At 47.1% G+C, this 18,014-nt stretch overlaps 1 protein-coding gene across 1 annotated transcript; it reads left to right on the forward strand.

Moving 5' to 3' along the window:
• Positions 1-1,154: 1,154 nt before the first annotated feature.
• Positions 1,155-4,049, forward strand: LAJ45_11349 (uncharacterized protein; the record flags this gene model as incomplete). The annotated part of the gene is made up of 1 exon (XM_046120857.1): positions 1,155-4,049. One exon carries the CDS (start codon positions 1,155-1,157, stop codon positions 4,047-4,049), a length of 2,895 nt encoding a protein of 964 aa, XP_045965944.1.
• Positions 4,050-18,014: the final 13,965 nt, after the last annotated feature.

Below are 18,014 nucleotides of genomic sequence, written 5' to 3' on the forward strand. Positions count from 1 at the left end.
TGGGTTTCCAATATACCTCGATCTCTCAAGGCGATTGAGCTCTCCATGTTGTAGTCTTCCTCCGACCGTTGCTGATGAGCCCTTGACATTGCTAAGTTGCTCGAGTTTGAGCTGTGGTTGCCTTCTGCACCAGGGTTGAGCGATGAACCAAGGGGCTGGGTGAGCAAGTCCGAAAGACCGTTGCGAGAGGGTGATCTTGATTGGGAAGAGTTCTGGGTAGTTGAGGATTTCGGGATCGTGTTCCTCAAAGGTGGCTGTGGTTCCTGCTTCTGCGAAGAAACCTGTGTAATGAAGGTATCCGCAGTATAGGTGTTCGGCGCTTCCTCTTCGTACGATGAAGGATGTAGCGCAAAGGTAGTTATTGATGGCTGCTGTTGCCACTCGGGGGTGCATATAGTACCTTGGTCTTTCTAATAGACTAAGCGCTTATTCTTCTACTAAGAGCACGGTGACTATCCGCCACTAAGCAAAATACTCAAAGTATGGGTTTAAGCGAGTAGTTGTCTTATCGAGACTTTTGGTAGTGTATGCGATAGGTAAAGAGTAAAAGTTAGGGATAAGGTACAATATAGTGTTTGGGGAAATGGCCAGTGCTAAGCGATAATTCTGTAGCGTTTAAACTGATGATATTGTAAACCGGATTCCCTTGACTTGATGGTTGATGATACCCTCAAGTCTTCGCAGAATCCTGCCCTATTTATACATGTTGGAACCTAGGCCAAGGCCCGCTTTCTAATACTAACTGATACAACGATAATAGAATAAGACAATGCTCCCGAAGATACCCCAGATAGAAAAGCGCCCCCGCATAGTTCCGTCCTCCATTCTAATTCCGACACGTAACCATGAACCTTGCAATTGCCAGTCATCGGGCTGTACCATACTATTATCCTAGACCTACTTCCCTGAGTAGAACAGCCTACAGCCGTAAGCCCCGCTTCCTATTCTATTTCGGGTGAGACACCCAACAGTAAGCGTGCCGTCATAATAGTATAGTACTAGTGTGGTAACACCGCGTGCCCCCACACTACCCGATACCTTTCTATGCTTGTCCTTCCGTTACCCGACCGTCCTCGCATCACAATCCGTCACTCGTATTCCTCACTGTTCTAAGCCTTTAGGACAGTATTCCGTAATCCCTGTAACATACAACTATGACAAAAAAGTCACAAGTTTCCTTCTCTTCCAGATACTATCTCTTTTCGAATGATGGTCAAGAGGCATGGGAGAGCGATCGACTCACAGATGCCCTCAAAAGAGTAACCTGCTCAGAATTCGGTGTAGACCACAAATTTGGAGTTTCCACCTACCGACACCTGGCTATTTCTATGGGAAGAAGGTTTTTGAAAAAGCCTTTTGAAGATGAAGACTCCCAAGCCGAGGAGGAGGGCCTCGATTTGCAAGCTGCACATTCGAGTGCTGTAGCAGATAGGTTTTATCCTGTCAATGCAAGTACTTTGAATGAGTTGACAGAGAGCTCGATGAATATATTTGGATTAATCAGCCGCGATTGGCACAAGCTTGTGTATCCAAAGCAAAACTTATTGGCTCAAAGTGAGGTACTTGAGGGGGTTACAGGAACGAAGACGAAGGACAAAAACCCCGAGAGTGTGGAGAGCATTACACAATCAGCGACTGCAGATCTAGTCAGGGAGATTGGGCAGGTATCTGTACAGCAGAAATCAAGAGGATTGACCAATGAAGAAACACACATCCGGTGCAATCAGATACTGAATGGGTTATATGGTAACGATGCCAAATTCAAGTCGGTAGAGCAGAAGGAGGCTCTCGCAGCTTTGTTAAAGGGGGTATCACCGCTAGTCGTGGTACTGCCGACTGGTGGAGGCAAAAGTATTCTTTTGCAGGGCCCCTCGCTGGAGCTTGGTGCAGGGGTTACAGTTCTAATCTCACCATTCATTGCGCTCTCGCAGGATATTGTAAGGAGGGCGAGCACCCTAAAACTCGACTGCCAGCTGTGGGGTAAGGACATGAAACAGGATAGTCAATTGTTAGTTGTTACAGTGGAGTCGGCAGTATCGGCGAAGTTCAGACAATATATCCGGAGAATTAAGGAAGTTGGGAGATTAGATAGGGTAGTAGTAGACGAAGCACATATGCTTGTCACCATGGTCAATTTCAGGGAGTCATTTACAAAGCTCGACTGGTTTACAGGCATCGGTGTACAATGTATATTTCTGACTGCAACCCTGCCAAGCTGGATGGAACCCGAGCTGAGGAAAGCGGCATTCATACCGAGCTTTGCCTTGGTGCGGGCTAGAGTATCACGATCCAACATCGCATACTCAGTACTCACCGGCAGTAGAACATCAATAGAGAAGCATCTCGATGAGATTATGTCAGACTTCTCTAGTAACACCAATGCACAAGCCTTAATATATACCAGGTCTTGCAAAGAGGGTGAAAATATTGCGAGAACTCTGAATTGCTCGATGTATCACTCGAGAACTGGTGATAAAGATGCAATACTCGACGATTTCGCCAATGGGAAGAGTAGGATTCTTGTTGCCACAACTGCATTAGGAGCAGGTATCGATATACCGAATATTACCTTGGTGGTACATTTTAAAATTCCCTATGGATTCGTTGACTTTTCACAGGGAAGTGGGAGAGCAGGTAGAAATGGGAACACTGCTAGTTCTGTGGTATTAGTAGCTACAGATAATATCGATAGTGAGAAGGTTGATATTATGAGTGGTGACAGAGAGGCTATGACAGCTTACTGCAAGACAAGCGACTGTAGAAGGATAAAGCTTGGTGAGTATTTTGATGGGTATGGTATGAGGTGCATATTGGGTTCTGACGAATTATGCGATAACTGCCTAAGGAAACTTCACCAAGGGGAGGATCTATACTCTGAGGATGAGGAAGTGGCAAGCTTGTTTGCAAAGTCGATTGAATATGTTCCAGTACCAAATGTCGAGGATAATAACGAGATAAGAACTTCACGAGCTTCTGGACTGGCAACACCGAGTTCGAGCACTTCAATTCCCGATGTACCCGCTAAGGTAAACATCGCTATTGGTGCAGCCACGAAGAGGTTAACTTGTGCTCAAGCCAAAGAAAAAGTAGCCATCAATTTCGGTGTAAAATTAAGTGTCCCGATCAACAAATCTGTAATCAACATTGATTCAGAATCGGACGGGAATGATAATAATCAAATGAGGGGAATATCTGCAGCTAGTGGAAGTAATGATGGTGCAATGACCAGTGGCAATGCAAGGAAAAGGCGAAGGACTACAAGCACCATCGTTTCCTCGAACGAAAACGACGATGACGATACTCCAGTTGCGATTCTTGAAAAACCTGTAAAAAATAGAAGAATAATAAGGGTGGTCGATAGGTATGAGATGTCCAGACTGCCAGCTGGTGCCCCATCAAGTGTTAGCTTGCCATTGACTGATTTTGCAATAAGTACTGGCAATTCGCGCTCAAGTTCCTCGGAGGCTGTCATTTCAAAAAACGTGAACCGGGCCTCACCAGAGTATAAAAGCACCACATTGCGGGTCATAGAGGAGATGAGGGTCGAAAGGGTTGCATTGGCCTCCGAGTACTGGCACAGGATAGAGGGAGCAATGCCGAAGCTCGCTGGTTCATGTGGGTACTGTTGGATGGGTTCTCGAGTGGAAGCCGAGCTTGATCATCCAAGCAAGGAATGTACTGGGAGGTATAGTAAGCTCAGTTTACAGGGGATTAGTAGTGACTATAATTCCTACTGGGAGTGGAGAAATGTTGTGAAATGCGATCAGTATGCCTGCTGTTTCCGATGCCAACTACCTCAGCATATTTGCAAAGTTTCAAGGAGTAATATGGGTCAGAAATTAACGTGCAAATATGGGCCACATGTTATCATGCTAGTGGTATATGTTGCTCAATTTATCAGGCGATTGAGGGTGAAGATCAAGGGGCTTATGGGTGTCGAAGTCTTTAACCCCGATGAGTACACTGCTTGGATTGGAAAGCTGGTCTGGGTTCATGGTCAAAAAAGCACAAACCTCATGAGGGTTTTCGATATGGCAATCGATATTTAAAGATAAGGTTAGTAAAGAAATATGCTAGTTTCGAAGAGCTTTTAACGAGTGTTAATTATAGGTTCATTGTGGTTGGGCTTATATGGCTGGGTTCTTGAATTCGCTATGGGGGAATAAGGTTGTGAAGAAGGGTTAAATGACGATAGGTCATTACAGATCAGGCATGAAATTAATTACTTTTGAGCTATAATGACAGTGAGCATGAGACTGATTTATATTTGTGTATGGAGGTGGTTATATCGGATGCGAAAAGGTATCTAGTAGGAATAGATATCTCTTGTGTAGGCTGCGGGGATTTGCTATCAGTGGAGGGAAATAAATTAACTTCTATCATTGCATAAATCTAGTTCAGTGATTAAAAACACGTCGGAAATATAATGCTATTGGCTACTTAACACATCACCTCTCGCAGAGTCTAAATAGCATGGTTTGAAGGTGAGGGGGAGAAGAGTTGTGGGTATTGTAGTAATATATGTTGCCGCAGTAGGCATTCTAAGTGCCCTTGATGCAGGGGGTGGTATTTTAATTCAAGGACTTTATATATGAAATTCACAGTGTCACTCGCAGCTGTTGCTGCGTTGAACTTGGTTATAACGAGTGACCTTTGGTGAATCTAGATTAAATTGAAATATGACATCAGATTACTATAGTGATGATGGTTACTTTGATAATTAAAATCTATTTTCAGAGTATAGATAGGAGTAAGTAATGTTCAGCTGTGGTTGTATGTATTTAGGGAGGAAGGTTTTTGGGGGGACGAGAGACGGTTTATGAATGGCAATGAATTTTAATTCTTTTGACGAAGGGCTATAGAAGAGGTGGGTTCGGTCACTAATGATACAGTATATCGAGTACCGGGGATTAAAAAGGAACAATAAGCTTTTGGAGTATGTATCTATGTAGAAAAGGCTTCGGATTACCGAGTGACAATGAGTGAGTTTAAATTTATTTTACACTTTGTACTGAGAGAGTAGATTTCAATTGGCTATAATCACCGAAATACACTCAAGGTGTGGGTATAAGTAAAAAATATCATACTGTAGATATGTTCACTTGATGGAATGGATTCGGGCGGTACGAGTGACAGTAGATGACTGTGGATTTATTTTAGATATGCACTCAGGAGAGTATGTGAATGTGGATTTGCTCACTAACATTAATGCTCTGGCAGGATATGGTATCCGAGAGTGGTTGGTTCTCGAGAGGTTTGGGTTCTCCACAGACAAGTTTTGGGACAGGGCGAGTGATAATCTATGTTGGAATATTTAAAAAAAAAAAGGGATTACAAGACTTGTTCAAATGACCAGAGAATAAAGTATTCAAAGATATCACGCAGTGTAACATTTTTCGGAGTAGAGTATGAGAATTTAGTGAACAAAGCTTTGAGTTCTCGAGAAGTACGACTAAGTGATATTTATTGAAAGAATACAACAGTTTTCACAAAAAGGTAGTAAAAGAATTCAATTTAACTTGTGAGTGACCAGTAGTGGTTGAGACAGACAATGTAAGGGTTTAAAAGTGTTATCAAAGTGTGAGAGAGTCCGTCGAATCTATTTGGTACTACTATAGAAGAATCGCCGAACTTGTGAGTGACATTGGCTATAACAAGTATAGTTTCTTATTCCATTTTGTCAGTTTCATTGGAGCGAAATCTCTCGTTAAGTGTATCAAGTTTAATATTCGTTGAAAACCCCGACTGAAAAGAAGAGTATACGCTGTTTGGTATAAAGCACAGTCAGAGTGAGAGTTCGTATACCAGGATAGCGGGTGAAGATTTAATGGTCTTCTTACAAAAGTGGTCCATCTTATGGTATCTCGAGTACCATGGAATCGTATTCAGTTGTAATGAGCTCTCGTCATCATCCTAATTCCCAGCCATTACTGATTCATTTGCTCTTTTGCTTTGGAATCATTCTCTTTCATCGCTTCCATCTGGCGGGCTTCATTTTGGTGTTTGATGTCGCCTACTGGCTGCTGTTAGCTTACTGAATTGAAGGGAGAAATTAGGATACTGACCAGTAAGCTGATGAGTATTATTTGTAGCTCCTGGATTTGTAGCTCCACCAACAGCTTCGATAGAACCTAGGAGGTGAACGTTAGTCCAAAGGACTGTGAAAATGAATTTGAAACTGACCAGTGCGTTCACGAGCAGCGTGAATGCTCTTTGTAGGAATGACAAATTGCGAGCAGGTTCCGCTTTGAGCCATTCGACAAAGTCAATCATGCTAGAAGTTTCCCTGAGATATCTATTTTCCGATTTTCATGGCCCTGTGGAGTTCCACACCTCCTGCGAGTGGGTGTCTGGTAGGATTGCGGCGTTATACTCGGCGACGAATACTTATCCTGCAACATGAGAATCTGTCGATCATGCTCTGCTAGCTTTAGGGTGAGGTGGCCGATTCGGATTTCGTATGCTGAGATGCGAGCCTTATACTTTGCAATCATCCGTAGTTCGTCTGCCGACATCGCTTTCTGTAGCGTTGGTGTTTGCTGTGTAATTCGAGTGTGTTGTTTGGGTGGATTTCGTATAAAAAGAGGGAGAAGACTGCTTTTGAGACGTGACGTTGAATTACGAGACACGTATAGTCACAAAGTCTGGGTACGGTGGCTCCTTGGGGAAGACTAACCAGTTTAGTAATACGTGTTGTTAAGCTTCAGATAACCGCGCTAGAAAGTACATTGCTGATACTATATCAAATACATATTTAATCGAGGAGTTGTCTTATACTCAGCCGATGTTTAAACTGCTACTCGTAGGTGGGTTTCTATTATTTAGGGGGAAGTTATGATATAGGGAGATTCGAAGGATATATGCTGAATATTGACGAGGCTGATATTTAAGGATTCGTGGGTGTTTAAAACCTCTTCTGCGAAGCCCAACGGAGCTCGCCTCATTCTCACTGTACTAACGGAATAAATAGTATTGGATGTATTGTGGTGCGAGGGATTTGTTGTGTTGCAAATATTCAGGAAGCATAGAAACACAGTAGGAAAAGAAAAAGGGTTAATTTCTCTTCTAGGCTCAATTGTGATATTACTCGTATCCTTAATGAATAAAACCGGGAGGAAAAAACTGAGCTCGCTCTTGTTGTATGCCTGTGGAGTGATACATTATGATGCACTAGGGGAGAGAAGAAGTTGCAATAGTACAAGAGTCTATGTTCATCTTCGGGACCTTTTATAAGCATGAAGGGAACAACCAGGAGGCGTGTAAATTTATGCTTCTGTAGGCTCCGCTATTTAGATATCCAAGGTGTTCTCGTTCTTGTTTTTTGTGAGGTGGGGTTTGGACCACTCCGGTTATGCGCATGGGATGGGCAACCTGGTAATACCTCTAGCTTTGGTTGTTAAGGGACCTCTGTTTATATATAGGTCTGATGGGTATGTTGATGAGGTTAGATGCCTGCAACAATGGATTTGGTGCCAGTGGGTCGTTTTCGGTACTCATGGTGTTGTATACCTTAGATAAGAATCAGGTGATGGACCTCTGTTATCCGAGTGATAACCCTTCTCCTTGGAGTTTTGTCTTGGGTGCACGACTGTTGAAATCAAGTGCTGTGGGAAATGAAGCCTGTTTTAATTCCGAGTTTCTGAGTGTGCTGGAGCTTAGGGGTCCTTAGTGACATGACATGTCGGTGGGATGGGTCCAAGGTGGTCCTTTGGTCATAGGATCTCAGGGATTTGAAAGCATAGTGATGCCTCAAACTTTGGTTATGAGAGAATTATGTTTAAAGCCAGAGGTTGCTAACCTAGGCTCGCGTGTGGGATCGTTCTCCAGTATAGTCGTTCCTCGAGTTTCGCCCAGTGGAGGCCACTACTTCTGTGTGCTGGGCCTCCTGAGACTGGTGAAGCTAGGACGGTACGGATTGTTTGCAAGATGATGGCTGGTACCTTTGGTTTTCCTCACAGGGGTGGTGCCTCGCTCTCGGATGAGGATCATGCTTCGAGCAAAGTGGTTCCTCGTTTCGGAGTGCAGGTGTCGAGGCCTTCCCCCTCCGCTCAGGGGTTTTGAGAATCTAGTGGTCCATTCTCTACGAAGCAACTCTGATTTGAACTAGATTGGTAGTCATCGGGGTTTGACTGCGGTGGGACCTCTGATGCATGCGAATGTATTCCGAAGTACTCTCGCAGGTAAGACCGACTATAAAAAAACATACTCCGCGAAGCAACTGTTTGGTACGTCTCCTCAATTAGTACCAGTTGGTGTATGCCTTCTAATGAATCAAATAAAAATTAAAAAAAGTATGTTCTTGTTGATTGCATTCTACCGAGTGATATATCATAACGCGCTCACCAAGAGGAGAGGGGTGGAAGAGTCCGAGTGAATGGTGAGGACCTTCTATCAGGCTAAGAGAGAACGACTGGTAGCGGTCTGTAGTTGAGTGTGTTTCAGTAAGCTCGTAGAGGGACCTGCCAGCTTGCCTTGTGAAGAAACCACTGTTTTGGAACCAGATGTATGCTCTGCTGATTCGTAAGGTTACCTCACTGAGGTTGCATATCGTTTGAAGTTTGTACCGGGTCGGGACAAAGATTGACTTTCGGGGCAGTGGTGGTTGGTCCTCGGAGTGTTGGAGTATGAACTTGGGTGCGGATTGGTTCTCGCTCTTTCGCTGGCTAGGCACCTCCCTTGGAGTCAAAGGTATGATGGAAAGGCATTGGGGTGGGAAAATCACATGGGATCGACGTGGTTTGTTCTCCAAGTTTGAGGTCGGGACCATTGGTAGAAGTACAGCGAAGCTCGATGGAAAATTGTTTTTCGGTCCCTGCTGTTTCCTCAAGCTTTGGCCGCCGTGGTGTCCTCTGAGTGGTGTTCCTGTGGATAAAGAGAACTGAGATGGTTTCTCTCCAGGAGGGGGTCAATCTGTAGCGTATTGGCTAGTGGTCCCTCAAACCTTGGCTTCAACAGGCTTCAGTTTTTGAGCGCAATTATGTACGCTGCACTGGTCTCACGGGTGCGATGGCCATGGCTTAGGTGTCTTCGCAAATGGTGATTACTCACTGGGTGCGGAACAGGAGAAGTACAATCTCAGAACCTTTTTTTGGCATGAGATGAGCGCGGTGTGCGGCGTTCTTGTTTGGATATTTTTGGCAGCGTCGGACCCTCCAGGTTTTCCTGCTAGGATCATTGTGATCCAATTTTTATTCTCTAGGGAGCAGCAGTAAGAGTACTGATTGGTAGTGACAGCAAGAGTTCCTTTAGTATGAGTGATGCCAGTCCAAGGGAGATGGTGTCCCGAATGTATTGTGGACTAAAATTGTCCCTCGTGGTCGATGTAAGCCTCAGGCGGAACTACCCGCTTTGTGTTTATGCTGGGGAACTAGTGGCATAGTTTGGGTTTTGGATCATTTATGGTTGCGAGTGGTACCTACCTCGGCGATCTTATAGGACAAGAATGGTTCCTGTATTTGTGGGACCTTCGTGGTATCAATCTTCTTGGAGGCAGGGTTTTCAATCATAGGTATCGTCTCAAGGGGGGGTGATGGTAGATATTCCGCAGGGTACGATGTGCAACAGTAGTAGCTGTCGAGTTAGTCAAGTGAGGTCAAGCGAGGTGCGAAGGTCCCCGTGAAGAGGAGAAGTAACAGCGTATATATTGAGAACCAGCGTAGATATAGGAGTGGTCCTTCCTGGTACGATAGGCCAGGTAAGGACGAGTGTTATAGTATAGGTAATACAGAAGATAGATAGATAGATAGTTTTATATTGCTTTGAAGTACAGGACTTATCGCACGCCGACGCCTCCGCCTATAGACATAAGAAAAGACAAAGGAAAAGAACAGCAAACCGAAGAGAAGAAAAGACAACGTGAAGAATCATAAGGCGGAACAGAAAAGGAAAAGAAAAGATAGAAAGAAAGAAATATCATTCCTCCGGGTCTTCCTCGTCCATTTCGTACCAGTCGAGTAGGTTGGTTTTTGCTGCGAATTGTAGAACCATATCTACGTTGAGGTTGGTGAATAGCCAGTTTTCCCAAGTGGGCGGTCCTGGGATTTTGTCCATAAGTGGCCTTCGTAGTTGTAACCATCGTGGGCAGTCGATCATAGTGTGCTTGGAAGATTGTTCCGAGCCACATTGGCAGGGTTCGGGTTCTGTGAATGCTGCGTGTCTGTCTATCCTGGTGGCTTGACATCGTATGCGGTGTATGAGTTTTGCTTTGGATCGGAGGAGTTTTGCTCGCTTTGATTGGATTTTTAGGGTCCCTGGTTCGTGGTAGTTGGTGCATGGGATGGAGTTCCATTCTTCCAGCATTCGTTTGGTGAGAGTATCGTTTTGGATCCATCGCTCTCTGCGGTTGCCTGGTTCTTGGAAGGGTAGCATGAGTGATGCTATCCGGTGTAGGCCTGTGCCTTTTATGTTTTTAGTTCTGGTGGGGAGGAGCTGTATAAGTCCTTCGTTGAGTGGGTGGTCGGCAGGGTGACAAAGGATACGTGTCCCGTATTTTCGTGATTTGTAGTTGAGGAGGTGTTCAAGTGGGGGGAGTGCTGCCTCTTTCAGCAGTCTTTCGGTTTTTGTCCAGCGGGGTAGGCCTGTTACTATCCTGGCAGCTTCGTTATAGAGTGGGGATAGTGATCGGATGATGTGGTCGGCTCCCGTCCACCATGCCTCTGATCCCCATAGGATGGTGGGGAGGAAGCCTTGGACGATGAGGTGGTGGATGGATTTTACTGTTGTCCCGGGGAGGTGTGCGATGTTTCGGATTCTGCTTAGGGCTTTAAGGCCTTTGGTGATGGTTTCTTCGATGTGGGGTCGGAAGGAGAGATTTGAGTCCAGCCAGACTCCGACATATTTGAGTCTGTCTTTAGGTTGGATTTCTTCTTTTGCGATTGTTACCGAGTTTCTGGGAGTTGGAGTGTTCGACGATTTGGGTTTGAAGAATACCAGGTCGGATTTCTGAGGTTCGTATTTGATGTTGAGGGGTGCTGCTTTCTTGACCCTTTCTGCCATTCTTTCGTTGAGTCTTTTGGTGATGAAGAGGGGGGACTTTGCGAGTTGTACAAGTGCATCGTCGTCGATATAAGTGGTGTTGGTTTCTTTGGGGGAGTTGGTGGGGTCTGTTATCACTCCGGCGTATATCATAAATAATACTGGGGAGAGGGGGGAGCCTTGGGGTAGTCCCGAGGCATATGGTTGTGGTGGTTCCAGTTCGTGGTTAAATTGGAATTGGAGTGTTCGGTTGGTGTTGAATTCCTTGCACCAGTTGGTTAGGTATGTTGGGAATTTTTGTTGGGTCATGATTTCTGCGAGTAGGAGGTGGTTGACGCAGTTGAAAGCTCCCTGTATATCATTTGTAAGGAGGGCTGGTCTGTCTGGGGTGGTTCCTGTGGTTCGTTTGATTAGGAGGTTTTGTTGTATGGGTGTAAGGGTCCGTAATAGGGCATCGATCGCTGAGATTGTTGGTCTTCCTCCAAACTGGTCTTTGCTAAGGGTTTCCAGGATGGATCCGGCGGTGCATAGTCTTGTTGCCACTATCTTTTCCAGTACTTTGCTGAAGCATTGTAATAAGGAGATGGGTCGGTAGGCTTTGGCTGACGAATAGTCGGATTTTCCTGGTTTGGGGATCGGTATGCATTTTGCCGCTTTCCATCGATCCGGCTGGACTCCATGTCGGAGCATGGCCGAGAACATATCTTGGAAGAGTTGGGTATTTGCCTTGATTGTTGCCTGTATAAACGGGTATGGGATGTTATCAGGTCCGGTGGCCGAGTGTGTCGGGCATGATCTGATTGCGGATGTAATTTCTTCTGTTGTTACTTCCTGGAAATCGTCACTAAGGTCAAAAGAGGGGGGTCTAATTTGGAGTGGGGGGTTGTCGGGGGACGTCCAATTTGTGGGGAAGAGTTGGGCTCTTAGAGCTTGGCACTTCCCCGCAAACGTTTCTTCACCTTGTATAGTTGGGATTGTAGAGTCCCTTCTTTTCCCCGTGTTGACTAGATTCCAAATGGCGCTTCCCTTGGCTTCCATGAGTTCTTTTTCCCTTTGTTCTGTCTTGGCTTTGCGGATTGCTGCCGTCCATTTCCTGCTGGTCTTCCTGAGAGATTCCCTATCTTCGTCCTTTTGGGTGTTTCTGGCTTTCCTTTCTAGTGTGTTGAGGGTTGATTTAATTTCCTTCAGCTCTGGGGTCCACCATTTTTTGGATTTAAGGTGTCCTTGGCTCCATGGGGTTATCTGGTCTATCAGGTTGTCTATATGGTCGAGAATGAAGTCAACCGATTGCTTTGTGTGGTTCTGGCTTTCCCATGCTTCGGGGGGGAAGTGGAGGCCTGAGATATTTTCTTCCAGTTTCTCCCAATTTGTTCGGTGCCATAGTCTCCTGGGGATATGGGGGGGTTTCTCTATTCGTAGTTGCAGGATCGTTTTTCCATGGTCAGAACCTGCTCCATATCGGTCGATGTTCCAGCGGACATCATGGTCCAGTACTGGTCCTTTTACGAGTGTCAGATCGATGATGGTCGGTCTATTGTTGTTCCTGGGGAAATGTGTAAATTCGCCTGGTTCGTTGAGTAGGGATAACTTTTGTCGGTCTATCCATTTCTTCAGTTTCCTGGATCCCGATTTGTCTGCTCTAATCGTGTTGGTGTAGTCGTGGGATCTGTGTCCATACCAGAGTTGGTGGTGGCTGTTGAAGTCTCCCATGACGAGGCAGTTTTGGATGGTGATGATTTGATGGGAGATTTCTGCGAAAGGTCCGCTTCGTCCTGGTGAGTATATGTTGAGTATTTGTGTTTTTTGGTTCTGGATTTCCACCGTGACGGAGACGATGAAGTTGTTGTGCGTGTAATGGTGTTTTGGTTTTAGATTGGCATGTTTTCTGATGTACGTGGCGGCTTTGGTGCCCTTGTTGCTGGCTGTGAATAGATAGAAAAGAGGGGATTCCGGTGGGTGGCCGTCCTTATTGTTCCATGGTTCTTGTAACAAAAGAAATAGTATGTTGTGGTCCTGTTCTGCTTCCTCCACTACTGACTTTGTTGTTAGCTCGTTTTTCGCACAGTTCAGTTGCTGTGCGATAGCCGTGGTTCTTTTGATGTGACTCATTGGGTGTTGTCCATGGCTGCGTCTTCTTGTGGGGCTTCTTGGGCCGGGATAACTACGGGAATTGGTAGCGGGCTTGGGTTTGTGTCTGGTCCGAGTCTGTTTGTGATTCGGACTTTGGTTCGTTCTGGGCAGTTGGCGTCTGTTGCTTTGTGGGGGGCTTTACAGTGATAGCATCGGATAGGTGTGTGTGAGCATCTGAGGCCTCCAGCGCATTCTGTGCATGGGTGGTCTTTGGTTTGGTGTTCCTCGGCACAGTGTCCGCACCTTCCGCTGTTGGAGCATCGTTCCTGTCTATGGCCGTATTCGAGGCATTTGGCACACTGGGTCTCTGGGTTTGCTGGGAGGTAACTGTCGATTTTACAGTTCCTGTCGAAGAGGGTAAGGTATCGGAGGCCGAGGTTTTCTTTGGTGAATTGTCCGGGGAGGGCGATGATCATGGAGGAGTGTGACTTTCCGATTCGGGCTTCTGGTTTTGATAGCCATCTCGGGATTTGGGCCAGTTCGAAAGTGTTGCCGTAGTTGCTTCTGATTTCCGATGCTAGGCATTGTCCTGCGTCGAAGGCTTCGCCTATGGATGTGGGGATGCCGTGAATGATGAATTTCGACCATCTGGAGTTAATTCGGATGTCGACGAAGGGTATCTTTAGTTCGTTCAGGGCGGTTTCGATTTCCTTTTTGTATTCCAGGACCTTAGTTGCTGGGGTTGCGAACTTTGATTCTAGATTATGTTGTTCTTGGTTGTTTTCCGGGCGGCGATTAGCTGGCAATCAGGGTCCTGGATTTTTGCATTTATCTTGGTTCTGATGTCCGATGGGGTGACTGTGATTTCCTTGTTGGTTTCGATCACGATTTCCCGGTTGAGTTTGGTGATTTCCGGTTTAAACAGGGGGTCTGCTTTGGGTTTGGTTTTCCTCTTGTTTGTGACAGTCGTGAATTCGGGGTTTGTATTTCCTGCCGCAGCGGACGCGTAGGATTTCGGTGCCGGTGGAGCCAGTGTTTCCTTAGCTTTCCCTTTTTGCTGTTGGGCATGGTTGGGTTGGTTAGGGTGGTTGGGGTGGTTGGCGGGTGTGGTGTGAGCGGTGATGGTGGCAGCCGCGACGGCGGCAATTGCACCAGTTCTACCTTCGGTGATTGCTTGATTGCTGGGCCTGTTGACAGAGAGGTTGGTAAGCTGTTGTTGGAGGCGGTGGAGTTTTTCCGATGTTTTGTCCTGGTTCTTTGTCATTTCAAACATTTGTTTGGCCAGGACGTCGACGGTGTGCTTGAGGGAATCGTTTTGGGTGGATAGGACTTCGATGGTAGCTTTTAGGTCCCTGTTGATTTGTTCGGTCGTTTGGTTGAGGGGTTCGAGTGCTACGGTGAGGGCGTTTCTAACTACCCAAGAGATGTAGTTCAAGTCCATTCTGGCGTGGGATTCTTCGGGAACGATGCTGGGGTGGATGTAGTCATATTTTGGGGCGTATGGTTCGTTGTACTGAGTATGTTCGGCAAAGATGGAAAAAGGTTCATTACCGAGTTGGGTCTGTTCCACTGTGGTGGATTGTGTTTGTTGGGTCGATTGGGTGGATTGGGTGTCGGGGAAGCGGGGGGGTGCCGGGGTTCCTGGAGGGGGGGCCCCTGCGAACCAGGAGCTCAACGAGGCTTGCTGGGACATTACTGATGATCCGGATCGGGTTGGGTTTGGGAAGACTTCTGATAGAGTTCTCTTCCTGCCCGCGGTGTTTGGAGGGTTGGGTGGGTTTGGTGAGGCCAGGTTGTTATTTTCGCTGCGGTCGCGAGGCTTAAGCGAGGGTTGAGGGGTGAGAGAATCACAACTCAGGGACTAGAGCGTGAATGACTTCGCGTACGAACAGATGTGCGATGAGATACCAATAGATTACGCGGTCTATTGACATACAGGATCGTGTTCGAGTAAAAGTTTTATCGGAAAGGCAGGCCAAAAGTTTTTGTTTGTTCGAAAGTTTTGGTGTTGCGAGGAGTACAGAAGACGTTGCGTAAGGAAAGAAGAAGAGAAGGAGAAACAGGAACGAAGCGAGGGAGAGCCCTCTTATTATACCCAAGAATTATCCTGCGATGACTAATCCCAATGACTCACACTGCGCAACCGAACAGAAACCCAAAGAACACGGTAGAAACCTCCTGACTAATCCCACTCCGTCTAACCCGACGACTCCACCAACCGATCCGTGAAAGTAGCCCCCCCTTCAAGCGCGAGCTCCTGCGAGCCTGAGTCTTGACCTTCGCCTCGAGTGGTCCTGGTTTCCCAGGGTATTGTGCATGGAAGACATCGATTGCGGCGGTGTCGTTATGGTAGGGAGCGGGCTCCCAGGTGGGGTCGGTGTACCCTGTCCACTTGACGAAGTATTTCAGGCCGTTATTCCTTGTTTCCCGCGAGTCCAGAATCTCCTCAACCTCATATTCCTCCTCCTGTTCGACGATAACGGGTGGCGGGGGTGGTTGTACCTGGCCCGGTACTGGGTCCTGTGCGGCGAGGTCCAAGAGCGACACATGGAAGACAGGGTGCATCTTCATACTCCGGGGGAGGTCGACTCGGTAGGCGTATGGGGAGATAACTGCCTTGATAGGGAATGGTCCGAGCTTCTTCCAGTCGAGCTTCCTCGAGTTGCGGGTGGTGCGGATATTTTTTGCTGAAACAAAGACCATATCGCCGATATTATATTGGGGTGCGGGGGTTCGCTTCGCGTTGGTGGCTTGCTCTTGCTGGTCCTGTGCCGTTCGGATATTGGTGCGTAGGTATTCATGTAGTTCCGACATCTTCCCGGCGAAGTCCCTGGCATCGAGGCTAGGCGGTGTCTTATCGGATGGGTTGATTGTCACCGTGAACCGCGGGTGGAAGCCGAAGTTTGCGAAGAAAGGTGTAGCTTTTGTGGAGGCGGAGACCTGGTTATTGGCAGAGAATTCGGCCATGGGGAGCCATTTGACCCAGTCATACTGTTGATAGGACACGTAACCTCGTAGGTATTGCTCCATCACAGCATTGAGCCTTTCGGTTTGGCCGTCTGTTTCTGGATGGAAGGCGGTGGACATCCTTGCATCGATCCCAAGGTGTTTGCATAGTTCCTTCCAGAACTTGGCAGTGAACTGTGTGCCGCGGTCGGAGGTGACATGGGTGGGGAGACCATGGAGTTTCCAGATGTTCCGTAGATATAGCTGGGCGACATCTTCTGCGTTAACAGTTGTATTGCAAGGTAGAAGATGTCGCATCTTCGTCAGTCGGTCCACGATTACCATGATTGCATCGTATCCTTCGCTCTCCGGTAGGCCAGTGACGAAATCCATTGATACTTCCTGCCAGGGTTGTTCGGGTATTGGTAGGGGGCGGAGTACGCCGAGTTTTCCGTGGGTGCTTGGTTTGCTTCGTCGACAGGTATGACAGTTCCGGACGTAGCGGCCAATATATTTTCGCATGCGAGGCTAGTAGTAGTCCCTACTGATGAGTTCGAATGTCTTTTCGCGTCCGGGGTGTCCAGCAGAGGGAGCGTCGTGGTAAAGCTTGAGGATTTGGAGTTTCAGGGGGTCGTATTCAGGCACGTAGAGGTTACCGCGGTAAAGTAGTCGTCCTTCGTTCTCGCTGCATTCGGCTAGTGATATTTCCTTCGACTGTTGTTTGCCTTTGCTTCGCATGTCTAGTATCTTTTGTGGGAATGGGTCAGCTTTGTATCCTTCGTCAAATAGTTTGTCCAGTGAGGCGTTCTTTTCAGCGGGTTCATTTGATAAAGAACCCGCTAACAAACTTAGCTTAGTTTCCAAATTCTCCCTCTTCAGCACGGTCTGGCTCTGATGTAAATATCTTTCATCCCCCTCTCCAGGGAGATCTCCTGATCTCCTTGTCAATGCGTCCGGTTTCCCGCCTTGCTTCCCCGGCCTGTACTTGATGACGAAGTTGAATCTTGAGAGATATTCTGCCCAGCGTGCCTGTCTCCGATTGAGTTGTTTAGTACTCATGAAGTACTCGAGGTTCTTGTGGTCTGATATGACGGCGATTGGGTGTGCGGCTCCTTCGAGTTCTGGGCGCCATTCTTCGAAAGATCGTATGATTGCCAGTAACTCCTTATCGTAAATCTCATAGTTACACTCGGCAGGGGAGTGCTTCTTGGAGAAGTAAGCCACAGGTCGGAGGGTATTATTGTCGTCGTATTGTGAGAGTATGCCGGCGGAGACGTAGTCTGAAGCGTCAGTTTCCACAATGATTTCCTTCTCGGGGTCAAAGTGAGCAAGAACGGGGGCGGTAGTGAAAGCTTCTTTGAGGGTGTTGAATGCGGCTTGAGCTTCGCTTGTCCATGCCCATGTTCTGTCCTTCTTCGTCAGTCCACTTAGCGGTGCAGCAAGCTTGGAGAATCCGTATATGAACCGGCGGTAGAAGTTAGCGAATCCGAGGAATGCTTGTACGTCTTTGACCGTCTTAGGGACTGTCCAGTTCTGAACTGTATCTACTTTCTTGGGGTCCATCCGGATGCCGTTGGGTTCGATGATGAGGCCAAGGTAGGTGGTGCTCTGTGTGTGGAACTCGCATTTCTCCGGTTTCAGCAATATCCCGTTTGACTTCAGGGCCTCAAGGACTTTTTCGACGTGGGCTTGGTGTTCCTCGAGGGTGTCGCTGTAGATCAGGATGTCGTCGAGATAGGCCGTGCAGAATAGATCGAGGTATTCGCGGACGCAGTCATTGATGAAGTGTTGAAATGTGGCCGGTGCGTTGGTGAGGCCGAAGGGCATTACCGTGTATTCGAAGTGACCATATCGGGTGCGGAAAGCTGTCTTCCATTCCTCGCCTTCGGCCATTCGAATCTGGTTGTATCCCTGGCGGAGGTCGAGCTTGGTGTACCATTTTGCTTTGGACAGTCGGTCGAGTGTTTCCCGGATGAGTGGTAGGGGGTACCGGTTCTTGATGGTTAGCTCGTTTAGGCCGCGAT

The sequence above is a fragment of the Morchella importuna genome (assembly GCF_003444635.1).
Source record: "Morchella importuna strain M04M26 chromosome Unknown Morimp01GS065, whole genome shotgun sequence".
NCBI lineage: Eukaryota > Fungi > Ascomycota > Pezizomycetes > Pezizales > Morchellaceae > Morchella > Morchella importuna.